Source organism: Echiichthys vipera, assembly GCF_963691815.1.
Source record: "Echiichthys vipera genome assembly, chromosome: 1".
In the NCBI taxonomy this organism is placed as follows: Eukaryota; Metazoa; Chordata; class Actinopteri; order Perciformes; family Trachinidae; genus Echiichthys; species Echiichthys vipera.
Genome location: NC_139826.1, coordinates 3718726 through 3746433, shown reverse-complemented (window position 1 = coordinate 3746433; position 27708 = coordinate 3718726). Strand labels below are relative to the sequence as shown.

At 41.7% G+C, this 27708-nt stretch overlaps 1 protein-coding gene across 1 annotated transcript in view; it reads left to right on the top strand.

Annotated features, from left to right (window-relative positions):
- Positions 1 to 27708, top strand: part of tmc3 (transmembrane channel like 3) — a gene marked incomplete at both ends in the record, with an annotated part of 73187 nt that overhangs the window by 41134 nt on the left and 4345 nt on the right. Inside the window, 10 exons of the mRNA XM_083918751.1 lie at positions 2103 to 2250; positions 2639 to 2748; positions 4618 to 4696; positions 8431 to 8694; positions 9877 to 10005; positions 16562 to 16629; positions 17051 to 17179; positions 25548 to 25658; positions 27166 to 27291; positions 27510 to 27588. Coding sequence (XP_083774877.1) covers positions 2103 to 2250; positions 2639 to 2748; positions 4618 to 4696; positions 8431 to 8694; positions 9877 to 10005; positions 16562 to 16629; positions 17051 to 17179; positions 25548 to 25658; positions 27166 to 27291; positions 27510 to 27588 — 1243 coding nt within the window. The remainder of the gene's footprint in view (positions 1 to 2102; positions 2251 to 2638; positions 2749 to 4617; positions 4697 to 8430; positions 8695 to 9876; positions 10006 to 16561; positions 16630 to 17050; positions 17180 to 25547; positions 25659 to 27165; positions 27292 to 27509; positions 27589 to 27708) is intronic.

The following is a 27708-nucleotide window of genomic DNA, read 5'->3' as shown; positions in this document are numbered from 1 at the left end:
TAGAAATGTGGAATACTGCTCCTGAGTGAATGACTGACTGATTGACTGATAGAGTTCCACTATTGGTTGGAGTGAGTGATGGATGATGTCAGTTGAGTTGGAGCTTCACACACAGTAAAGTGATATCACGATTAGTCAGCTGATCAATAAGCCACGCCCCCTGTACCTGTGTCGCGTGTGTTTCCCACCTCTTTAGTTTATTGATTCCAATGGGAGAAGTGAATGTGAACACAGAATATGACCTTTCGCTTAGCTCCATAACCACTGAAGTAACTATTTTTTCACAAGCCACATATCTCCTGAACATTCTGACACTAAAAAGGTGTCTTTCAGGCAGACACATCAGGAGAAAATCATTATTAGAAAATTATTATTATTAGTAGTAGTAGTAGTAGTATTAATATTGTTATTATTTACAGTTTACCTATCTCAGATAGATCTAGCTAATGGACTACACACCAATCAAAGAAAGACTTCCAGTTGAAGACTGGCTAACATTAAATACAGTTGTAAAATTAATTGATTAGTCCAAATTAGTGGTTACCCTGTATGATTTATCACTAACATGTGCAGGCTGATCGCTTGACACTCAGCAACAAACCTGGCAACCAGACTGCTGTAATTATTTTTTGTTGTGACTACGATCTTGAGAGACTAGATGGCGGTGTTCTGCACATTTTCAATATTCAACCTTTAACTTTGTCCGAGACCGGTTTCTGTCTTAGCAACAATCTCTAGCGGGATCTGGCAGGACAGCTAACTTATGCTAACCTCAGCTAATGTTCACAAACTCCTCAGATGAATATGTTTAATAATTCTAAATATGACTGTTACAGCAGCTGTCTAAATATCTAATGTTTGAAAAAGAAAATATAAATAAATTAGCCACAATTCACTTTTCATCCCTCCACATGATGTTCGCTATATGTCCAAGACCAGTGTATTACATTGCATTACTGCCCTGCTTGAAATCTTTAGTTATAGGGAACATTTTTTTATCCACTAAAGGGGATCCTGCAGAAAAGGTTTGGGAACCACTTGTCTAGTCTGTTTAACAAAGTAACATCAATTAAACAATACATTGTTTACAATTTTGTTATTACATTGTTGACTTCATTAAATTAAAGCAACCCTCAATTATTTGACTCAAACGTAGCTTAACCATGTCATGCAAGTATTAACAAATATTACTGGAATCACTAAAGATGAACATTTGGCATCCCGCTAGCTGGGAGCTGGGGGCGACAATAGCTTACCTCTTAAAGAAATGTAGACTTTGTGCATTCACACTTGGCATTTGTACCATGCCCAAGCATGATTCACAGCTAAAATGTAGTCTGTTTGACCAGTGTGAGTGCAACTTCCCGGCCCTAGCCCGGTTGAGAGAAGCGCCCTGTGTGACGCATTGCTATGACGTGCCATCACCCTGATCTTTTGAATCGCGCTTAAGCCCAGCACGTATCAGTCGGGCCAAGTGTGAGAGTGCCCTAATAGTCTACAGGTGGATGCTGGGATGAATAAGTTCCGAGAGATTTATTGTCCCTCAAGGGGAAATTTGATCTGCAGTTGGCGATACAAAAACAACAAAACATTTAAAAAGACAGTAAAAAAGGCATAAAACACTGCAGCAGCACACAACCAACAGATTGACTACGAGTGGTTTCCTCACTTAAGGGTTAACAGTGTCAAATTACACTAAAAAGTTGTATAACTTAATAGTTCTAATTATACATAGAACAAAAAGAAAATTTGTACCTTGTTTGTTTTTGCTCTGGGGAGCCTACTGTACAGTATACTGTATCTCTGCCCAGGGGGAAGAGGATTGAAGCTAGCCTAGATTAACCATGCCTTCTGCAAAACTTGTCCATCAAAGATCTTTGTGAAAGAGAGGTGGTGCTTTTAAAGGGTTTATATGTAAATAGTGAGAGGATTGTGTAAATGGAGTGGCAGACTACATCTGCGTTTGAGTGATTTCCCAGGTATATACATATACATATATAAAACATTTTGAGGAATAATTGCGAACTTCCAGGTTCTCTGAAGATGAAGTTTGTGCTCTTTCACTGATCAATCTATGTCTGTTTATTTGTGTGTTTCTTCAGGGCAGTTCTGATCAGTCTGCGTATCTTAGCCAACATCCTGGTGCTGCTGTCTCTAGCGGGCAGCATATACATCATTTACTTTGTGGTGGACCGTTCTCAGAAACTAGAGCAGGAGAAGCCGGAGCTGACGTTGTGGGAGAAGAATGAGGTAGCAGAGCAGAGCTGACATCATCATTAGTTTGATTAGATTATTCAACATACAATACAGTTCCAAGGAATCAATGCAAGTAGAGACCTATGACTGATCCAGATGAAGACGACCAACGTCTGTGACAGCTCATCATTATAGTCACTTTACAGAAGCTGCTGTTCAGCTCTGGATGGAAATAGTCTGTACAACATGGAATTGGTGTTCCATTTGTAGATATTTGTCCATGTTTTTGTTACACTTCGACTGGGCATGACGAACAGATTTCAATCAACATGCGGAGTCAGAGAAGACACATATTTGTTGATAAAGGAGAGGCAATCTGCATATTGTATAATCAATGTTTTATCAAAAGGAGACATGTAATACACCCTTTTTTTCTCTCTAGGTGAGTGTGGTGGTTTCCCTGATCACCATGATTGCTCCGTCTGCCTTTGAGCTGGTGTCTCAGCTTGAGATGTACCACCCACGAACTTCTCTGCGATTCCAGCTGGCTAGGTATGCCATCACTCCAATGACTGTTGGGTAACACTACATAATACGGCCAGTGACTTAGAGTGTACCTGCCGCTCTATGGAATCAGATTTGTGCCAAAAGAACAAAAATAGGATTTGAGAGAACATAAAACTAATTTCAAAAATAAAATGTATAATTTGCAATCAAATAGCGTCAATTAGTGTAAGATATTGACATTATTTTGTTTACGGTTCCCTCTGCTTCTCTCTCTAAGCTCAGCTTTGTGGTCTCTCTGCTGCTCTCTCTCGTTTGTGCTGCCTAATTTTTTGTTTGCAGTTTTGGCACAAACCTCTTGGGTAGGTGGGCTTTTCTGAGCAGCTCAGTAGGCTCAGTGACCTGGAAGTTACCTGTTGGTAGCTGGCGCGCTAAAGGAGGAAGAAGCAGACGAACTACTAATTAAATCTATATTAGTAGTTCGTATATAATAAAGTATTTATTACATACAAATATCATCTGTGAGTAATATTTTGTTGTGTTGTAAGTTATAAGTAAAAAAAGCAAGGTTTCACAGAGGAATGCATATAGCCCCTGTTTAGGTCCTGCTCAGGTTCCACAGTGTTACACTGCTCAACAGAGAGGTGATGACAGTTCAGGTATTAACAAGGCAGTTCCACCAGTCTCCCCTGATTCACAGGGAAAATTGTGTGATTTTTAACAAACAATCATCACATTTGATTTATGACATGAGGATTTAATGTTTTGATGTCCTTCATTCTACTTGTTTTATACCTTTGTATTAATTGAAATACACATGCGTGCAGGCTCCACTCTCAGGCTGCGGTCATGTCAGGACACACTTTTAAAGAAGCCGCTTTGTTGTAGATTTATTTTTAATTAACACTATACAAAAATATGAATTTATACGTTGCATAAGTCTACCAGCATTATTATTGCGTTTGCCTACATCAAGTGTCAAAATAGACTCCATTCCTATTCTGTAGTTTAGCAACATTAGTCCATATAAAAACAGAGCTTAATGGAAGATGTATTTCCTAATGGTAAATTTATTTAATGATACAAATTAATATCTTTGAGAGGGTTGTACATACTGCAGTAATCTCTTATGCCCTGGCTGGGCTAACCTAGGGCACGACATGAATGAGTGGACACCCTCCTCACTCCCAAGCTGCTCTGTACATTTTCAACACACAAAGGTTTATTTACAAATAATATAAATGAATGTGGTACTTTTATGTATATGTAAACAGTTATTTTCCTAAAAAGTACTAACCAAGTTATGGTATAATGAAACCTAAGTAGGAAGTCAAAAAAAACATTTAAAATAAAATGACACATTTGCATTCTTCTCCCCTTCTTAAAAGTAAACAATTACTACTGATTTTGAATGCCATTTTGCAAAGCAATGAGTGTAAACAGAAATTATACAATTATATGGTATCACAAAGGCACAGCAATCTACTTGAGAAATTGAAAATATCAAAAAGTAGACCTAAAGAAACAGGTGTAGAACTACAACCAGAAACTGCTCTGGATATCAGTCAATGAGAAACGATGATATCACAATACATAGAAGTCATTTTTGAATTTACAGCTGGTTTTGGACACTTTAACTGGCACATACAAAAAAGTAGGTGGTTGCAGCTCAGCTTTTGACCATTACTACCCCATAATACATTCAGCATATGCCAAGTTTCACAAAACAACCACATGTTCTTGATATTGGAAAACTTGAACTTAAAAGATTCCCGGAGGTCATCTCTTTTCCAGGTCATCAAGGTTGCTCTAAGTCGTGGGCTGTATGATGTAGTGTTACCGACTGCTGCACTGATACACACTATATAATACATCACAAATCTTGCAGACTACCATTGGGTATGTTTGTGTTTACAGAGTGCTTGTTTTATACCTGGGGAATCTCTACAGCCTCATTATTGCCCTGCTTGATAAGGTCAACAGTATGAGCTCTGCTGTGAGTATAGAAACTATACATATTTTTTCTCTACAACCTGGGTCTGTAGTGTATAATAATAATTGTGGTCATTATTCCTTGAAGTTCTGATAAAATCGGCTTGATTCATGATATCTGTGGCTACATGATAAAAAAGTGTTAGGAACAGTATGGCAGCAACATGAGTCAGATCACAGGTTATAACAATCCCACTTAAATAAAAAAAGTTGTCCACTTATCACAAGTGGTGTTTGGCCAAACAGACTGTTTAAGTTGTAAATGCTTAAATTGTAATTCCGGCGTAAAAGCATCCCATGGTCTTTTTTTGCACTTATATACATCAAACAAGCCATCAAGACAGATTTTTTTGTTAATCATCTAGAGAGTCATTAACAGTCGGACATGGCTAACACTGAATAGCTCGGAGCAGAGCTCTGAACCATCCAAAACGGCTTTTTTTTAAACAACAAATAATGCTCAAAATAACACCAAACCCCTGCAGTAGCATGATAAGAATCCCTACTAATAAAACAAAGCACCACCAATGTAGTTAGCGAGCCTGGAATTTATTTAAAAAATCGTTTTACAATGCTACAAGCCTTAGCAGCGGGCTACGTCCATATTGAGAGGCAGCCCATACAAGTCGATTACCAAATGCACTGGAGGTCAGTTCAATACTTACCACCTTGAAAAAATCTTTTGGCCCTTGGACTATTTACTGACCTTTTCCAGTAATTTAAGCGGGATCTGGGGATGCCGGCCGGTTGGTGTGGGTTAAAATGGTTAGGGCTTTTGAGAAGTGATGTGTTAAGTACAGCTCAGTGCACAGTCTCTTTACTCAGAACTAAGGTTACAATAGCCAAAGGTTTAGTACAAAGCTGATCTCTGGGCCCTGTTCCAAAAAGCAGACTCAACAAACTTTGACCCTGACCTCTGACTTAAGCTGACCAAATTTCTGAGACAAAATCTGGGGACATTTTTGGTTCAGAGGTGTAAAACCCTCAGAAACATGAAGTGTTTTTGTCTTTGACAAATTAAAACAGGGACTGCCCGTACCATTCATAAAGCAGTTTTTCTCACCCTATTATTGAATTACAAAAGGTTTTTTTCCTCTGATCAAAGCATCCGAGATCAAGAAGATCCATAAAATCAGCTGTGATAAACAGGTATCAGACACTTCACCCAAACTAAGGCCTCCTCCTTACACCAGAGGATTTTGAAATGGAACAGGCCACAGTTCATGTTGAATGACAACCTGGGGTATATGGTTTTAGAAAATATATGGTTTTAAAGGTGGTGGAATCAGTTTTCTGTTAATGTGGGTGGAAAATAGGAAACAGCTACAACCTGGCAGGATATATCTCCTCTTGTACAATATTATTATATGTCTTATTGTGAATGGTCCCCAACTTAAAATAATTGACAAACGGTTTTGCCAATAGTCACTTTATTGGAAGTGCATTTTTAACAGTAACGTCAATGTATCGTCTGACATTTTAAGTTGAACTTAAAAACTATGTATTACGTTTCATCGGGACTGATTACGTCACAAATTAAACAGATAATTATTCATTGTTCCTAGTATCTGAAGTTTCATACTGATTATCACTATTTAAACTAAGATTATTACACATCATGTCCCATAAATATTTTAATGGAAATGCTGGAACATACTGACAAGTGTCTGCACAGAGTCAGTGTTAATTTAAAAAAAAAAGACATGCAGATCTAGGTTTAATTCAGAGTTGTATTGAATATTTGAATGTAGGGGCAAAAACCGCTGTTCAAAGAAATGGCTGACGGTCCATAAGTGATACCATAAGATAGTCCTAAGTAATAAGCTTGTATCCAACCAGGATTTTCATTCTGACTTTTAATAACCTCTGCTATGATCAGGACTGAATGAATGAGGAAAAGAAACAGTGTGGCCATCTCCGTAAGATACATAGTATCTCAGGCTTTGTTGAAAAAAAGATTTGTTATCTTTCTTTATGGAACTAAAAAATCCAGAGTTTCCCTCATCTCAGGTTTATCATACTCAGAGCTTTCACTAATCCTGCTTTCTGAAACATGGCCTAATTTATAAAGGTGGCGCATGCACAGAAGAGGATGCACGTCACTTTCTAAGCAAACTTTGATTTATAAAAAGCAAACTTAACGGGAGAATGTGCTGTCCTCCACGGACACTCTGACCCAGGTGTATGCAAAAAAGGGCAGAAATAATAAACGGCGACACCGACTGTGGAAGGATAAAACACAAGAAGCTTTCTTAAACTGAGACCATTGTGTAAATGAAATCAAAATACGGCAGTTTTATGGATTCTCTCTGCACTGCAAAAAACCAACAACAGGATGAAGGATTGTAAATTCAAATGACGACATCTTTGAAAAAAAAAGCCTCTTAATTTAAATATGTTCTGCAATTATTCAGGAATTATTATGATGCAACATTACACATTGTGATGGCATGCCTTTTTTTTTACTTATCCATTTGATTGTATCTAAAAAAGCTAAAGAGGTGTGGAAATTAATCTAATCTAATTTTAAACACAAACACATATTGACAAAATTAACTAAAGCCATAAAAATAGAGTTTATTAAAAACTGATATACAGTATGATAACCATTAAAACTGTGCTCCTATCTGCCAGACGGAGGCATCGATAACATCAGTGTGGAAACATTATGTCCTGTTCACCGTAATATTTCTGAAAATAAACCCCATAGCATGCAAATATTATTTAATAATTACAGAACATATTTATGAGTTATGAGGGTTTTTTTCAAGATATCTTCATTTGAATTTACCATACTATATCTTGTTGTGGATTTTTTTCCAGTGCAGAGAGAAAATGTTATGTTTAACATGAACACAAATGTGGAAAACGGGAAAGAAGGATGTTACCAGCTGGAACTATTTAATTTATTTATTTAATGAGTTGGATGTCCCTAGACCCTACCTAATATCAAACTTTACCTACCGATCTTCTGAGGCGTGCTGGGCTCAAGAGATCTGCTCCCCTCACCAGGATACCTCGAAAACAAAGAAGACAAAATAATAAGAGTGACGAAGGAAGGGCTTTAATATTCCAGCTGACCACTCACCCTAACCGTTTTGAGGAAGCTGTTGGACACAACCTAAAATCCAACAATTGACACCCACACACCAATACTCACCACCACAGCCATCATATCCTTCATATATAGGATATATCCCAGTATGTTACGTCCCGAAAACTGACAATTTATTCGGAAGAAAAATCAAATAAACGAACAATGCCAGTCACCAACGGAAAACGTGCTCGCCACACAAACAGGCAGAGACCAATCACAAAGTATAAAGACACACCACACAGTCAGCTGCCTGTCAGCACACAACAATGAGAGAAAAAGACAGTGCACCCAGGTTCTCCTGCAGGTTCTTTGTACAGATTGGGCTGATAAAGCTCAGGTGTGCGCAATCAGCCTCAGCAGCAACAGACTGGAGAAAATGTGGAGGAGGGAGAGGGAGGAGACACAAGCACACACAACAAAAGAAACACACTATTGGCTTTTATTGAACATATATAGTATAACATACAGATATGGGATTGATGTGTGTATCTCATGTCAATCTAAGTAATTAAGCCATACAGATTATTGGGAATATGTTGAACTATTCCTTTTGCACCACAAAATACTTGCATACTTTTTTGCCTGTGTAAGAGTAGCATAGCACATAGCTGGTAATGGATTCCACTGCATTTGTCTTCCAGATCCCAGTGAGTCACGGTAACTGGTCTGACTCCAGCTCTTTCCTGGCCACCATCTCTCAGCCGGTATCAGACAGCCTCTCCACCCTTGTTTCTGACATCTCTTCTTCTGAGCATCGCAACAGTACCATAGCGACCATTGCCACGGTGCTAGATGTTAGGAACACCAGCGTGAGCAACTTAGGGGCCGTCTCCAACCAGACAGCTCTGTTTGAGAAGAACACCCGCTCTCAGCAGGACCAATGCTGGGAGACCTACGTTGGACAGGTTTTCTTCCGATTGCTGTACCCTACACTTATATTCACATGCCATGATTCTTTCTTTCTTCAATAGGTAGTAGGTCCAGTCAAAATTTTTAAGAAAGTCACACAGACACAATTCGTCATAACTGTCTAAAGCCACATTAGGGTCACTTTTACTTGTGATCTGAAAGTGTCCCCCAATGGTCAAAATGGGGGGCGCTACTCAAGTGGTATTTCATTGGCGCTGTGCTAAGATAAATGCGAACGCAACCAATGGAGACGCCTCCTGCTGAACATTAAAAAGAATGCAGGATTAAGGCACTTTCGCATTGGCTTCGCTTTTCAGGCCCATAATCTATGTCCATTATTTGTTATTTGTCCATGCATTAAACAAAAGTATTGGACAAAGGGAATTTTTTTTTTAAGATTATTTTTTGGGGCAGTTTTTCAAGCCATTTATTAGATGGGACAGACTGGAAACAGGGTGAGAGAGAGGGGAGACATGCAGCAAAGGGCCACAGGTCGGAGTCGAACCCGTGGCCGCTGCCTCAAGGATCTTCAGCCTCATTACATGGGGCGACTGCTCTAACCACTGGCTTCCCCAGACAAAGTGAAATTTTGACCCTAGGAGGGCACTGGAGGAAGTGTACGGGGGTCATTAAAGATATTACAGTTCATCCTAAGGGGGGCATTAATGGCTTTCTACAAAAAGTCAAGGACCGATCAACTGACCTTGAAACCAACTAAAAATAAATACAGTACATGAAGGCTGTCTCTGCCTTCTCTTGATATACACTGTGTGTACTTCACACCATTAAACATTATCCCTTGGTCAATCTGTCTTGGTCAATCTTACTTTACAGTACCTACAGGATAATTGACAGAGACATGTCTGACATGTTCATCTTAATCAGTACGTAGATGCATTATACTGACAAGATATGCAATAGACTGACCATCTTGCAATGGGATCACACAAACCACAACGCCAAATCTGACCAGGGCCATAAAGTGAAGCGGCCCTTCCTACTTCAGGCCCTCTTGCTCAGATCACCACATTTTTACGGACAGACACAAACACACACAGACACATGACTGACATTATAAACAAGTTTCAGCCTGGTTTGAGTGGTGAGTAATTCAATAAACTGCATATGTTTGTATATTTACATCATGTTCCTACAGCATGTGTATGATGTGTCTCCAGGAGATGCTGAAGCTGTCCATCATTGACATGATCTTCACAGTGGCCAGCATCCTGCTCATTGACTTCATCAGAGGTTTGGTGGTTCGCTACCTGAGTGACTGCTGCTGCTGGGATTTAGAGAGCAAGTTTGTAAGTTGTACAAAAGTTGAGTTTTTGTGTGATAAAAATTTGAAATAATTTGCTGTGAGAAATTGCCAGGTAGTCCGGCTCTTGTACAGTGCTTGGATAAAGTCTGACATCTGCTGCATGGCCAGATGTTCGGTTCCTTCTCGACTATCAGTTATTGGGTTAAAGCAATTTTTTTGATAACCTGACTGATGAAATAATTTTTTACACAGAGCCATCAGTCAGATTATCAATTCTTGGCATATTCCCATTAGGACAACATACGTCAACATTTTTTTAAGAGGTGTGCATTTTTGAGATTTCATCATTAGCATATGAGGTGCTTATCCATAGTGTATAACTACAGAAGATGGCAGTCACCATGGTAACTCTTCTTCATTCTGTGTTGTGTTGTGTGAGACAAGGATCGACACCCACTTCCACTTCTGACTTTTATTGTTGTATTGGATTTAGAACTTAGATTGGGCCTAGAAAATCAAGCCTGACCCTACCTGAGCTTTTGCATGTTCTGTCAAAGCCAAGCCCGGTCTTGCCTGACACATTAACAGTAATAGGCCTGTTAAGATTCTCATTTGTTATCCCCAAAGCATTTTCAGCCAAAAGCAACTGGACTTGGTTATTTGTCTAGGAAGACATTTTACCTCTCATCGAAGAGGCTTCATCAGTTCATGTATGCATCTGACCAAGCTGGGACTGGTCCAACTAACTGGTGTGGAGATCCAGGTATTTAACCTCTCACAAGGCTGATGATGTCACTGGAACCCTTTGTGCTCCAAGTGCCAACAACCGTCGTTGGAGTGACAACCGCTGGTGGGAAGTTGGTTTCGACTTTGTTAGTGCTTTAGTGGGTTACAACGACAGTCGTTGGAGTCATGGGAGGCCATTTGTTTTTTGAGATTAGAATGTTGAATCTCCTGGGAAGAGATGAAAGGGCAGCATTGTAAATTGGACATAAGTAGTGTCTCAGACCTTATCTGAAAGCTGACCTGGAGGCTCTGGCCACAGTAAGAGAGCAGCTCACACAGGATAACTCATTACACAACAGAACAAATCTCAAACCAGACCACATTTGACAACTTCTGGATTTGTGCCTGAACACCACACATTTCCAGTCTAATGGCACTTTTTACAGACAAAAACACAGCTCTGCCATGTGTTCACCAGTATTCTCCATTGTGGCAAATCTATACATGGAGGAGGTAGAGGACAAAGCTTTGAACTCCTTTAAAGGAATAACACCGAGCCATTGGTTCAGATATGTGGACGACACAGGGGTTAAAATGAAATCCAAAGAGGTGCAAACTGTTACCGAACATATAAACTCAGTTGACAGAAACATCAAGTTCACCAGAGAAGAAGTCAAGGACAACAGTTTTCCTTACTTAGACTGTGACGTCCATATGGAGAATGACAGGAGCCTCCACATTGGGGTATAAAGAAAACCCAGTCACACAGATGAATATCTACTGTTTGACTCTCACCACCCCCTGGAACACAATCTTGGAGTTATCAGAACACTGCAACACAGAGCTGATAATGTACCCACCAACTCAAAGGCCCAAGGGAAACAACGCAAATACCTGAGAGGCGCCCTCACAACATGAGGTTACCCCAGCTAGACCTTTGTGAAAACGGCAGCTGCTTCCAGAAAGCAAACCAAAGTGGTTGAAAAAGCAAAAGAAAACAAGAGAAACAACATAGTGATCCCGTATGTGGCTGGGGTATCAGAGAAACTCAGGAGGATCTATTCAGTTCCATTCAATTTTATTTATAGTGTCGAATTATAACAAAAGTTATCTCAGGACACATTTAACAGAGTAGGTAAATACCACACTCAATGACTTATTTATGTTTTACATAGACCCAACAATCCCTCTGTAGAGTATGGTGGCAACGAAAACCTTCCTTTTAACAGGCAGGAACGTCGGACAGACCCAGCTCTGTGGAGGACGGCCATCTGTCTTGTCCACCGGCTGTCCACCGGTTGGGGAGGAAGAAAAGGAGAGAGAAAGAGAGAAAAGACACACAGATGGACAGAGAGAGACAGACAGACACACTATAGACACAACAGTAACTATAATAATATCTATAGTAATGTGAATATGACGTATATGTTCATTCATCTTCATTCATCTTCAACCGCTTATCCCGGGGTCGGGGTCGCGGGGGGGCTGGAGCCGATCCCAGCTGACATCGGGCGTGAGGCGGGGTACACCCTGGACAGGATGCCAGTCTATCACAGGACACATAGAGATGAACAGACAGACAACCATTCACACCTAAGGGCAATTTTGTAGAGTCATCAATTAACCTAACATGTGCATGTCTTTGGATTGTGGGAGGAAACCGGAGAACATGGAGGAAACCCACGCAGACATGGGGAGAACATGCAAACTACACCACCGTGCAGCGCTCATGACGTATATGTTAAGACAGTTAATACAACAGAATAGTAGAAACTAGCACAGCTAAGGTGATAGAATATGACAATGATAATAATTATGGTGGCAAACATGATCAATGATGAGTAGTGGCAAACACTGCATCCCTGTGTATTTCAAACCCAGAAACAAAAGAACCACTGTATAAACGCATGGCCCAACACAAGAGAGCTAACTCCTCAGGCCTGGACTCTGCTGTCCACTTACATCTCAAGGAGAAAGCCCACTCCTTTGATGACAACAATGTCCACATCCTGGACAGAGAGGACAGATGGTTTGAAAGAGGAGGAAAATAAGCCATCTATGCAAAAGTAGAGAAACCATCATTAAGACTCAATGTTGTTAAGACTCAATAGAGCACTAACGAAGTTGAAACCAACTTCCCACCAACGACTGTCACTCTAACGACGGTCGTTGGCACTTGGAGCACAAAGGGTTCCAGTGACATCATCATCACCTTGTGACAGGTTAAATACCTGGATCTCCACACCAGATAGTTGGACCAGTCCCAGCTTGGTCAGATGCGCACATAAAATGATGAAGCGTCTTGGATGAGAGGTGAAACATTAACTGTAATTATAAGCCCGATTTCAACCCGACAATTTTTTAAATAAATGGGCTGTAATATTAGATAGATAGATACTATTAGATTAGATTGGTTTTAGTCAGAGTGTACATAAACCTACTCACTGTTTTTATCACACCCTCGACCTTGTTTTGGCTTATGGTGTGGAAATCAATGACTTTATAGTCTTTCCACAGAATCCTATTTCATTAGATTAATAACTTTTGAATTCATATTACAGGACTACTCACCTCTGGGCAAAAGTTTCTACATTAGATGTTTATCTGATAGTGCTGTAATTAAATTTAAGGAAGCGATTCCATTTGCATTTAATTTAATGCCTTATCCTAATATTCAAGATTCCTGCACTAACGTTAGTTTCTCTGAAATTGATCACCTTGTTGAAATTGTAGCAGGCTCACTACGAACCACACTCGACTCTGTTGCACCTTTGAAAAAGAAGATAATGAAACAAAGGAAGTTAGCTCATCTCTAGGCTACAGAAAAAATAGCAAATGTTAGGTTAGCTTAGTAGCTAATTAAGCTTGCTATAAATACTTGATAAAATATAATCTATGAAGTACATTTGAATAAGTAAAATGCTATTAACTCATTTTGTCATCCAATTCTACATAAATAAACACCACAGCTAGAGTTAGATTACATTTTTGACTTAATATAATGTTTTGGTCTGTTCAACCTCAGGGCACATTCAACGCGTACTGGCACAGGGCTAAGCAGAGGAGAGGCCTGCCAACCAATAAGAATCCAAGATACATAGACAAAACTTAATATAAGTTGGATCAACAAGGAAACTCGGTTACACTGGCAAGCCACGATGACATGTTGTTTTTTGTTTGGATTAAGTTTATCTTAGTTATTTTATTTTAGTTATATCAATATCAAATGTATCTCCAAATACTATACATTTAGATTAAAGCATTGTGATTTCAGTTCTGCCTTGTCCAGACCTGAGAATCAGTCCACTCAACAGAGTTGACTCATTCATCTGGCATGGTGACATGAAACTGAGGTTTTCTGTTAAAAACACATACGAGCCAATGAGGGTCACAGAATGACTAACGTTTAGCCAATCAGCGTCATGGTCGGAATAACGGCATTGTCAAGCTGTGTGTCAGACTTAAGATGGAAACAGAGTGTAACTAGTTTAGAATTCTGTCTGATTCTTCACACACAAGTTGCATATTAGAGGAGAAATAGAGGAGAATAAGAACAATCCTAGATTTCTTTTCAGCACTGTAGCCAGGCTGACAGAGAGCCAAAGCTCTATTGAGCCATGTATTCCTATAACCCTCAGTAGTAACGACTTCATGACCTTTTAATGACAAAATTATAACTATTCGAGACAAAATCAACTCGCTTGGCACTATTTTTTCATCAAACCCAGGAACCTTACAAACTGTACGACCTGATATATTCTTGGACTGCTTTTCTACAGTCGACCTTAACAAATTAACCTCTACTATTTCAGCATCAAAACCTTCTACTTGTCTCCTAGACTCTATTCCAACTAGGTTACTTAAAGAAGTGTTACCTTTAATTAGCACTCCTGTATTAGATATGATTAACATGTCTTTATCAGCAGGTTATGTACCACAGTCTTTTAAAGTAGCTGTAATTAAACCTCTTCTTAAAAAGCCCAGTCTTGATCATGAGGTACTAGCCAACTATAGACCTATATCTAACCTTCCTTTTCTCTCTAAGATCCTCGAGAAATTAGTTGTCAATCAGTTGTGTGACTTTTTACATAATAATGAGTTATTTGAGGATTTCCAGTCAGGATTTAGAGCAAATCATAGCACTGAGACAGCACTGGTGAAAATTACTAACGACCTTCTAATAGCTTCAGACAAAGGACTTGTCTCTGTACTTGTCTTACTAGATCTTAGTGCTGCCTTCGACACTATTGACCATCACATCCTGCTACAGAGAATGGAGCATCTAATTGGCATTAAAGGAACCGCACTGAGCTGGTTTAAGTCATATTTATCAGATAGTTCTCAGTTTGTACATGTTAATGACAAATCCTCCATGCACACTAAAGTTAGTCACGGAGTCCCACAGGGTTCTGTCCTTGGACCGATTCTTTTCACCTTATATATGCTTCCCTTAGGAAATATTATAAGGAAGCACTCCATAAATTTTCATTGTTATGCTGATGATACACAATTATATTTGTCGATCAAACCAGAAGAAACCCATCAGTTAAATAAACTTCAAATGTGCATTAAGGAAATAAAAAGCTGGATGACCTGCAATTTCCTGATGTTAAACTCAGACAAAACTGAAGTTATTGTACTTGGCCCCAAAGGCCTCCGAAACTCAATAGCTAAAGACATTGTTACTCTGGATGATGTTGTGTTGTCCTCCAGCACCACAGTAAGGAATCTGGGTGTTATTTTTGATCAGGATATGTCCTTCGATTCTCACATAAAACTAACAACAAGGACTGCATATTTTCACCTGCGTAATATTGCAAAAATTAGGAACATTGTGTCTCACAAAGATGCAGAGAAACTTGTTCATGCATTCCTTACTTCTAGGCTGGACTATTGCAATTCCTTATTATCAGGCTGCTCCAATAAGTCTGTAAAGAGTCTCCAGTTGGTCCAAAATGCTGCAGCTCGTGTACTAACTAAAACAAATAGAAGAGAACATATGTCTCCTGTATTAGCTTCTCTGCACTGGCTACCTGTAAAATCTAGAATAGAATTTAAAATCCTTCTCCTTACGTACAAAGCTCTTATTGGTCAGGCTCCGTCGTATCTTAAAGAGCTCATAGTACCACATCACCCAACTAGATCTCTGCGCTCTGAGAATGCAGGGCTACTCGTTGTTCCTAGAGTCTCCAAAAGTAGAAGTGGAGGCAGAGCCTTCAGCTACCAAGCTCCTCTCCTGTGGAACAAACTCCCAAATGTTATTCAGGTGGCAGACACTGTCCCCTTATTTAAAAGTAAACTTAAAACTTTCCTTTTTGATAAAGCTTACAGCTAGGGCTTACGATGAGACTTTATTCTGCTTAATTATGCTGCTATAGGCCTAGTCTGACGTTCCTGCCTGTTATAGGGAAGGTTTTCGTTGCCACCGTACTCTACAGAGGAATTGTTGGGTCTATGTAAATCATAAATAAGTCATTGAGTGTAGTCTTTACCTACTCTGTAAAGTGTCCTGAGATAACTTTTGTTATGATTCAACACTATAAATAAAATTGAATTGAATTGAATTGAATTGAATTATTGAACCATAATCGGCTTCCAAACTAGTGGTGATGTCACAAAATAAAACTTGTGTGAATATGTCCAGGTGTTAAGTTGAGATTTAAGAGGAACACTGACCAGATGAATATGCAAACAGCTTTCCAGTATCCAGCTGCACGTACACCATTCTGCAAAGTGAAGCTCAAAGTGGAGTGGAGGAGAACTTAAAAGAGAAAAAATGGAAAGAATTGACACAAAACATGGTGACGATGTGAATATTTTGGCCTAACAAAATAAACAACACCACATTAATGTATTTTTCTGTCTTTTCTCAGCCTGAATATGGAGAATTCAAAATAGCAGAGAATGTTTTGCATCTGATTTACAACCAGGGGATGATCTGGTAAGTCTGAACAATTGTCCAAAATAATTGACATAAAATGAAATATGGAGGATATCTTTCTAGTTCCACTGTATCGTCTTGGCCTTGCCACTGTCTGTGTAATAGAAGATCTAATTCAGAGTTAATAGTCTGGCCAATGCTGACCAGTCTCCATGACCCTGTTTAAAGGAGTGTGGCCCTCTATAATGTCTCCATTACACCTCTGTGGCTTGTTCCACTATATTTTCTCAACTCGTTTCAGAAATGTCGCCTTGCAGCAATGAACATAATGAAGTGAAACAATGAGCCACTGGATGTAATGCCTTTTATATAGGTTATGACCCCCTGTGCTTGTGTGTGTGTGTGTGTGTGTGTGTGTGTGTGTGTGTGTGTGTGTGTGTGTGTGTGTGTGTGTGTGTGTGTGTGTCTTTCTGTCCTCCAGGATGGGAGCATTCTTCTCTCCCTGTCTTCCTGCCTTCAACGTGTTGAAACTCATTGGTTTGATGTATCTGAGGAGTTGGGCCGTCCTCACCTGCAATGTTCCCCATCAGCAGGTGTTCCGAGCCTCCAGGTCTGACACACACATCATCATGCGTGTGTACTTAATATATTTGTATTTATTCTCACCGTCCATGAAAAATCCAATATCCCCATTTGCTCACTGCCTGCCCGTACAGCCCCCAGCAGCTCAGTCAAGATCATAGACTATGTATAAAGATGGACGACGCATCTCCAACTATACAATAGTGAAGACAAAATATCCTGGATATGTGTGCCGCAATGGTGTAATTTTTGCCCCCAGAGTCTGCACAGTAGTGATTAGAGTCCCACCCATACAGCCTCCCTACCAAATGCGAGTCAAGCACAGCAGTCAATCATGATGTTAAGCATTAAAATCAAACTCATCAGAAAAATGCACCTGAGGGAACACATCCGCGTAATAAGAACTATCTAAAATTACAGAATCCATCAATGTGAACTCTACTTTTTACTTTAGACCGCTAACATGGAAAGAGCTAACCTGATTCTTCAGATAATTTGTGAAGGCCTGACACAAAGCCAAACAGAATAACTAAGGGCTAGTAAGCCCTAACTATGTTTACTCTTAAATATGGAGACAGTGTCTGCCTCCTGAATAACACTTGGTAGTTGGTTCCACAGGAGAGGAGCTTGGTAGATGAAGGCTCTGCCTCCCATTCTACTATTGGAGTCACTAGAAACGACAAGTAGCCCTGCATTCTCAGAGCGCAGCGATCTAGTCGGGTAAACGGTACTATGAGCATGAGAATTATTGGAGCAGCCTGATAATAAGGTGTTGCAATAGTCCAGCCTAGAAGTAACAAATGCATCTTTCTGAGACACAATGTTTCTAATTTTCACAATATTACGCAGGTGAAAATATACAGTCCTTGTCGTTAGTTTTATGTGGGAATCGAAGGACATATCCTGATAGAAAAAAAAAAAAAACAGATTCCTTACTATGGTGCTGAAGGACAACACAACATCATCCAGAGTAACAATATCTTTAACTATTGAGTTTCGGAGGCCTTCGGGGCCAAGTATGATAACTACAGTTTTATCTGAGTTTAACATCAGAAAATTGCAGGTCATCCAGCTTTTTATTTCCTTAATGCACATTTGAAGTTTATCCAACTGATCGGTTTTCTTTGGGTTTGATCGAAAAATATAATTTTGTATCATCAGCATAACAATGAAGGTTTATGGAGTGCTTACTTATAATAGTTCCCAAGGGAAGCATATATAAGGTGAATAGAATCGGTCCAAGGACAGAACCCTGTGGAAGTCCGTGACTAACTTTAGTGTGCATGGAGGATTTGTCATTAACATGTACAAACTGAGATCTATCTGATAAATAAGACTTTAACCAGCTTAATGCGGTTCCCTCAATGCCAATTAGATGCTCCAGTCTCTGTAACAGGATGCGATGGTCAATCAAATCAACTTTATTTCTATAGCACCTTTCATACATATGAACACATTTATGATATAGGCCAGAAAAATGATCTACCCCTCCTTGAAAGACCTGCAGCCGCCACTGACACACACACACACACACACACACACACACACACACACACACACACACACACACACACACACACACACTACATACAAAGGCGCTCAGCCCACTCAGATTTATGTAACGAGGCTGTCATTGCCTCTTTCAGTCCTTATCAGTCACTCTCAGATGTGGTGGAAAAGCAGCCACACACACACACACACACACACACACACACACACACACACACACACACACACACACACACACACACACACACACACACACACACATACACACACACACCGTACAGCTGAGCGAACATTTAATGTGAGCCATTAAATGCAGTTGTGCTGCAGGAGAGAGCTTGATACTGGCATGTTGAAATTATGGAGTGCTAAAAACCCTGTGTGTAACACTTACATTAGTGATGATATGGATTTTGTTTTTGCCTCATTGAAGTAGTTTAGTGCTCCTGGCCTCAAATAAGAAATGCAGCAACTACAATGGGAGAATTGTTTGCTAGTTGGCCCATACAGGTGGTAGAGTATTTCACACACAGGTGCACCACACCAAACATGACGGTATATCCTGTGTAAAAAATAAATTGTGTCACCATCTAAGTGCAAACATACACCACTGGGTCTTTATGCATGAGGATTGTTTTGTGAGTGAATGAGAACTGGTTTTAAAAACTACAATTGCTGCCTTACAGTATGGTATGCATCTACAAACCAGTCATGTTGCAAAAGATAATAAATGTATTTTTAATGAGTGTATTTTTTGGTGAGACGTGGACACACATATTTAGATCTCTACAATCAGACCAAATGTCTCCTCTTCTGCTCCTGAGTTATGAAGCATTATGATGTCACAGTGACATTGACCTTTGACCTGTTAGATCTAAAATGTGAACACATAGTTTATCATGGAAGACATGTTGTGTGAAATGTTGTCATATTTAGTGTAAGAATTCTTGATTTATGGACAAAAATGTGGCCTTAAACCTGTGTCTTATCTGGCGCAAAATCATCCCATGTTCTTTTTCGGCACTTATATACATCAAATAAGCCATTGAGACAGTTTTTTTCAGTTCATTTATCAAATATTAATGGAGAAATCCAGTAACACTGATGAGCTTGGGGCAGTATGGTGAAGGCATAAAAACGTGTTTTTTAACCATTAATACTGCTCAAAATAACACCAAACCTCCACAGTAGCATGATAAGTATCCCTACACATAAAAGAAAGCACTAATAACGTAGTTAGTGAACCCGGATTTTATTAAAAGAGTGTTGAAAGACCTTTGACTCGTAGCAGCTTTACTTTAGCCCGCTGAAGTGGGACAGCAAAGCTGAAATAGTAAGAACTCTCTCTCTTCACTCGTGAAACCTGGGTTGTAGCACAACCTAAACGTTTTACTTCATTTCGAACTTGAGTTTTTACTCATGCTACAACGCAAACCAACACCCTTGCTGGCCTTAAGAGGGCACCGTGCAACCCTTCTGACCCAAGGAGGAAGCACCACTGGAACCATGGGGCAACCGTGCACATGTCCTCCACAGACACACCGAGTAAATGTGCCCATGAGGCAGAAACACCCCGGGTAGAATGGGCCCTCAGACCCTCTGGGGGATCCTTCCCAAAAGAGGAATAGGCTAATTCTATGGCCTCCCTTATCCAGTGAGACAGACGCTCTGTGGATAGAGCCGTACCACGGGACTAAGACCCGTAACACACAAACAGCTGGTCAGAACAATATACCGTGCGCGTCCTTCCCTAATGTGCCCAGAGCACAAGGACTGGACACGTCTATTTAAGCACTCCTCCTCTGCTGACGCAAAAGGAGGGGGGTCAAATGCTACCAGATCCATGAGCATAGATCTGAAACTAGCCCCAATATGTTTTGGCTGATAGGCTGGGTCGGGCAACAGCGTGACGCGCCGCTTTTCAGCTGAAAAGGACATACATGTTCACGGCACGGACAAAGCAGTCAGGTCTCCGACTCTCTTTGCTGTAGACAGGGATAATAATATTACCAACTTCAGGGAGAGAGATTTCAACTCAACTGTATCAAGAGGCTCGAATGGGGGGCCCGAGAGCCCTTCCAATACCGTTATCAAATCCCACCTGTAGAACATATGTCTAACAGGCGGATGTAACCCGCGGGTGCCCTTCATGAAGCAGACAACCCACTGATTTCACCTCAATATCCACATGGCAAGCAGAGATTGCAGCCAAATAGACTTTTAAGGAGGAAGGGGACAAGCCTTCGTCCAGTAATCCCTGCGGAAAACACAGAATAGATCCTACACGGCAGTATATCGGATTACGTGTCACATCCTTTATCTGCTCCACAAATGATACCAGAGCCTGGGGGACTGCTTCCAGCTCTAGCACAATTATGTGGCGGCTTTCCTGCGCAGCCCACGGCCCGTTTACTGATATACCGTGCCCCATCCCCACAGGGACGCATTGGTCTTTATGACAACCCTGAGAGACACCGGGCCCAGACGGATACTGGTTGACAGTAAATGTGGGTCAGTCCAGGCTGTCAGGGTCTGACGGCACAGCTGCATAATCGTGAGCCTGTGGTGGTGCTCTTTCACAGGGTTTATGTGCTCACTGATGAACCAACTTTGGAGAGGCTGCATAGGCAACAGACCGAGTGGAACCACAGCTGCTGCCACAGCCATCCGCGTCTGCATCACCATGTACTGTCGCTCTGAGACCGTGTGACTCTGGCACATAGAGCGAGCTGTAATTTGAATACACGGCCCCCGGTCCGCAGATGGGCACATGCGCATTGGCCGGAAGTTCAGCTCCAGACCCAAAAAAGGTGTCACTTGTTTGCGCACAAGGTAACTTTTCTTCCAGTTCATCAGAAAACCCAGTTCTTGCAGGTGTCTTGATGTGCGTAATGGCAAGACCCCTGGACTACGCGGTACAGTAAATTTTTATTCCTCTCACGCGGAGAGGGGCAGTGTTCACATGCCGTGAACGTCCGCGGGCTGGGGGAGAGACCGAATGGAAGGACATAAAAACTTGTCAGCTTTATCCTGAAAAGCGAATCTCAGATATTTACTGTGACTTTCCACTATGGGGATGTGAAAAACACACATTTCAGATCCACAGATGTGAAATAATCTGCCTGTCTGATCGATTTGAATAGACGGCGTTGCATCAAGATGTGAGACGGTATTTTTCTCAAAGATTTGTTTATCTCAAATCCAAAATTGGCCGTTTCGATCCGTCTTTCTTCGGGATCGGGAAATATATGTGGTAGTTACCCGTGTTGTGCTCTGCCTCCCTCACTGGGCGTATGGCACCTTTCTCTATGAAGGAGGATATGTCCTGCACTAGAACTGGGGCCAGCTCAGCCTGTACTGTTGACAGAACACCAGTGAAGCCTGGTGGACTGCGAGCAGCTGTAAGGCGTAGCCTTTGTTTAGAGTGTGTGTGATCCACAGGGAAGTATGGCAAAGCCACTTCCACGCTGACAACCTGTCTGACAGCACCCGCCTTTTGCCACAAGAGCGTTGTTCTTTCTATGGAATCGACACACTGAGGCGGAACAGCTGACTGGTCTGCTACAGCCAGGCTGACTGCTATTGTATTTTTTAACATTACTCGACAAAGACCAGGCCCCGTGACTTGCTTCAGGTCCATTTGTTCTTGCTTTAACCATGTGTGGGAACATCCCGGGCTGTAACAGGGACCATGGTCCTGGTAGGCTGAGTGGGCAGAGATGTGCAGTCCGTCTGAGGGGGAACTGCGGGGGGGGAATCGTGAGTGTTTGTGCTCAGTGACTAAGTTTGCTGAGCGGTTTTCACTGGCAAGGGAAACTGTAACACTAGCCTTCGTTTAAGAGCACCTGACTGCTGTGGGACCATGTGTCCTGACAGAAGTGTGCCATTCAACCCCCCTCCCCCCATAAGGGTTAACTAGGTCATGCGCGCGGTGGCCTTCCAAATCCCGTAGGAGGCAGGCCTGATAAGCCTGGAGGATAGCCAAGTTGTTGAAAATGGGGGCCACCTGCCCCGCCGCCTTGTTAGATTTCTTGGCTAACGAGGTGGTGAGCTGGCAGGCCCTGGAAGGGAGCATGGGCTTGAGCGGTGAGGAAGAGAGGTGCGCTGCCACAGCATCCTCCAGCAGTGGTATATTTAGCCCAATCCTGGTTCAGAAACCACGGAAGACCATCCCATTAAGGGTTGAATGGGGGCTCTTGTTTGAAGCGGCGCACCCCAGGAGAGCCGGACCTGCCGTTTAATGTCGTTGCAGCACGGCATTTGTTTCGGCAGGGCAGTTGGCTGCATAGCTGAACCTTGAAAATATGCCCAGCTGAGCATTGAAGGGGGTCGTGTCAGGGGTCAGGTCACAAAATATTCAGTTTAGCCACCGCCCTGGCCATCACCTCCATAAACTCTTTGTGGAAAGGGTCCTTTGACACAGACCCTGTCCATAGCGCTTCCTATCTCCTCTTCGCCATGGCTAAAACCGTGCTATCTTCCTCCTTCTCCTCCTAATCCTCCTCACCCGTCATGTCCGACCACTTGCCGCAATGAAATTCGTGTTGAGGGGACAATCTCAACATCGTCCGACGGGGAATGCTGGCCTGCAGGTGTGTCGGGAGGGAAGGAGGGTTGGGAAGTCAGTTTCCGTCCACAGGCTAGCAGGCTCAGTGTGAGTTGTGCTGTCCGTGGCGTGAACGAAGAGTTGAGCTTGATGGTGGAGCATCGGGAGAGGCAGCCAGGAGCATAAAAGGCAGAAAAAGTTTTTGCATAGGGACAACTCTGCATGCTCCTGTCCTTAGCATAGGTCGCAGATCAGAGAGCAGAGATCTTAGCAACGCATCTTCTTAGCCTCTGACATGCTTTTTCAGTGGTGGGCTATAAGCAAGGTTAGCTGGTGGAGTGGCTAAAGCGCTAGCTAACTCTGACCAACTTTACCGTAGCTGAGATGAAACTCCCTTGCCCTGAATCCTGGTTGAAAATTTTAATTGTTCAAATGAAGGCAAAGCCATCCGTATAGGAGCAGTTCCGACAAAAATGAGGAATTATTCTGTGCAAATTAACTGATAGGTTAGACGGTGGTGAGACAAGATGTCTGCAGCGGGCTGAATAAAACTGGAATGAAGATGGCAGGGGCCAGGGGTCTGTTATAGCCTCAGGCATGACACAGGAGCCTATCACCTGCCATCTGGGCCAAGACCTGACTTGGGTGGTGTTAAGTTTCAGAAATAAATTTTATTCAGCAGCGCTGCCGATGGCAGCTTGGTAGCAGTAAGAACTTGGGTTTGAAATGAAGTAAAATGATCTTATACAATCTCACCTTGGTAGAAGAGATTAGCTGTTCCTCGCCCAATTTTAAGCCTCTTACACAGATGTTTTTGTTTAATTTAATGACTGTTTTGAATTGATTATCATTAGCATCGGTTTGATATAATTTGTTGATCACGCACCTGACTATAATCCTATAAAATCCCTGAATTTGTGCAAGTGTACCTATAAGAATTGATGCTGGTTTGAAGGCGAAGGGTAGTAACACCAAATATCTATTTGATTTAAATTTTGTTTTGTTTGCTCACTTTGCATTTTGTTGATTGATAAAAAATGAACAATTATTATTTATATTTTTGAAAGCAGTCGGTAGGAGACAGGACTGGTTCAATTCCCATTCGGAGCGCTGGCACACGGGGGGGCCGGGGTTTGATTCCCACTCAGAGCATAACTAACAACATCCAGTGTGGGTCTATGGGCAAGAACCGTAATGCTATACTGCCCACCATGATGAGAGAAAAAAAACGCAATGAGATGCCGGCTCAGTTGCGCCCTACCAAACAAGGTCTGCGTCAGGTGCAGAGGAACCAGGGCACCTTGATGAGAATTGGGCTACAGGCGAAGATGGGCGAGATGCGAGAACAAGGCAATGTTGGATGCTACTACTCAAGTAACCCTGGGCAGAGAGGGTAAATGAAGAGAATCTGGGCTGAATGGTTATTTCGAAACCCACAGTCACGGTTGACCATGAAACAACTAGTAGCTCAGTGTTCCAACATCCACAAACGGCAACTGCTATCACAACTTGAGATTGACGAGATACAACACAAATGCTACAGCAAGGGGGAACCAGGATGCGAGGTCAGAGGGGATGAAACACAGAATTCCTGAACAGAGATTGGGTACATAGCCCCAATGGAACCAATAACGCTGAGCGAGGCAGCGACTGACCTGAAAGACAGGATCAGTCGCTCAGTTAACGGATTCCGGATTGGAACCAGAAACCCTCTTGCTGTGAGGAGACAGTGCTAACCACCAAACCACCATGCCGCCCATCATTTGCTGTTTATTTAAACCTATATATACAGTAAACGTCAATATTTCATTGAAAGTTAATTCATTATGTTCTGCTCATGCTTATACAACCTTTAAAGAACAGATGGCCATGCTATGTTACTTGCAGTGTCACGTAACTTTAGGTCATAATTTCAGCTCTGCTATCTACAAAATTCAACAGGATGTTGATTAAAGAGATATTTGCTGATTTAAATCCAGCTCTGTCTCATGGCAGTGAGGGCAGATGAACAGTTTTTGACTTCCCTCTCGCAGCACATGAAGCTTGGAGGGTTTCTGAGATCTGGTGTATTCTGGCGGATCTCAGCTGCTATGCTCAATGGGGATTTACGTCACAGAGGGAAGCCAAACACTGCCATGAAACAGAGCTGGATTTAAAATTGGGAATAGATCCCTTTATGAACAAGTGTGGCCCTATTTGGTTTCCATCTGGTGCATTTCAGTGTCCGCTGCATTTTGTTGAATTGTTTAACAGATTGCTCTAAAAGCAACAGTAGAGCAAAAATTTACAACAACAGGGACGTGAACATTGCTAATGCAAAACATCCATGTTCTCTTTTCTTTAGATCAAACAATTTCTACCTGGCTATGCTGCTTTTCATGCTGTTTTTGTGTATGCTGCCCACCATCTTTGCCATAGTGAGATACAGACCATCACAGCACTGTGGACCATTCAGGTAAAAACATTCCAGTAGTATCAAAAGGCGTAACTAATGTGATTTATGTTGCATATTAATAGAAGGATTTTCCGAAACTGGGGAGCTCTCCCTGTAAAGGCCAGACCAGGGTCTTTTTCTGCAAATTTGGTCATCAAATAAGCTATCAAGACGATTTTTTTCGTGTATGAACGATTAACTGAAAAAATCTGGTATGGTCGCTAATAGCCGAAACTTAGCTAACACTGACTAGCTCGGGAATAAAACGCCTTTTTTAACCACTAATACTTCTCATGATAACAGTAAACCTCTGCAGTAGCATGAGATGAGTCCCTACACAGAAAACAAAGCACTAATGGGCTCCTTCCTTTGGGATTGACTTGGTAATCGATCTGAATAGACTTTACTATGAGAGGAGCTGGTACAGGGGCCAGTAGGTAAGTCTTTCAAAATGCTCTTTTAATAAACTCTGGGTTCTCTCACTATGTTGTTGGAGCTTTCTTTTCTGTGTAAGGACTCTTATCATGCTACGGCAGAGGTTTGGTGTTATTTCGATCAGTATTAGTGGTAAAAAAAAATACGTTTTAATGCCTTTACCGTGCTGCCCCGAGCTAATCAGTGTTTGCTTACAGCCGGCCACTGCCGGTGTTGTAGCTACTCTAACAGATTTCTGCCTTAATCGTTCATACATTTAAAACATTGTCTCGATGGCTTATTCGATGACCAAATTTGCAGAAAAAGAACCTGGGATGATTTTACAACGGAATTATGTTTTATCTGAATGATAAACCAAAACGTTACCCTATAGGGTTGGTCCACATAGCATCTTTTTCTGGCAGAAAGGCGCTAGCAGGTCCCTGGGGAGGACTTTATCACAGTGTCTCGGAGTGCTGCCAGTGGGTTTTGTTTCTATGACATTAATGTTAGCTAGGTGTTCACGCAGCTACAACAAGCTAACAACAAGCTAACAACAAGCTTACAATGCATATGATGATAAAAGCACAACAATCACCAGCAAAAATCAGTACCCAGTTGACCTGCTCACACAGAGGGCTTTTCTGTCTTCTTCTTCTCTCTGCTGTGTTAGTTTCCTGAACAGCAGCGACAGTGACGACACTAGCGTTTGTTTGTTTTTTAGCGTTTTTGAAGCCGCATACACTCTCTCCTCATTGGGAACAATTGAAAAAAGACACTGGCACTCACATGTGGACACAGGCCCTAGCTGATGCTGTCTCTCAGCTCGGATGTTAATGCAAGCTAAGTCTGTTGTAAGGTAAGGTAGGTCTGTTTGCATCTGGCAGTCTGAGTTATGTCCGCCAGTAGGTGGAGGGTGCTACAGACACAGCAAAGGGGGGGAAAAAGCTCAAGTATTTGCTGTGTTTATGCAATAATTGGCAATCACCACATTTCAATTGAATTCAATTCAATTTTATTTATAGTGCCAGCTGCCTGCACCCTAAAGTGTGGTTGTGTTTATATTGTTTCTAAATGTGAACTAAATAAATGTACCTAAATGTGTGGGTTCCAGTGGTCAAGAGAAGATATATGACATCATCTCTGAGACAGTGGCCGGTGACTTCCCCCTGTGGTTCAGTAAAGTGATGAGTTACGTCACTAGCCCTGTTGTAGTGCTGCCAGCCCTGCTGCTGCTGTTGTAAGTCTTCACACACGCACTCACACATGCACGCACACATGCACACACACACACACGCACTCACACATGCACGCACACACGCACACACACACACACACGCACACACACACACACACACACACACACACACACACACACACACACACACACACACACACACACACACACACACACAGCCATCGACAAGCCATCTTTACTTGTGTCCCTGTGTGTTTCAGCATGCTGATATACTATCTCCAGGCCATTGCCAGATCTCTCAAATTCACCAACAACCAGCTGAGGATGCAGCTCCAGACTGTGAGTTCCATTCTGAGTGGCTCACTCAATATTTGTTCTCAACATGTATACTTTGTAGGACTGAATTAAAATATGTTTACATCCCTGTGGATCATGGCCCATTCTTATTTAGCAGCTTGG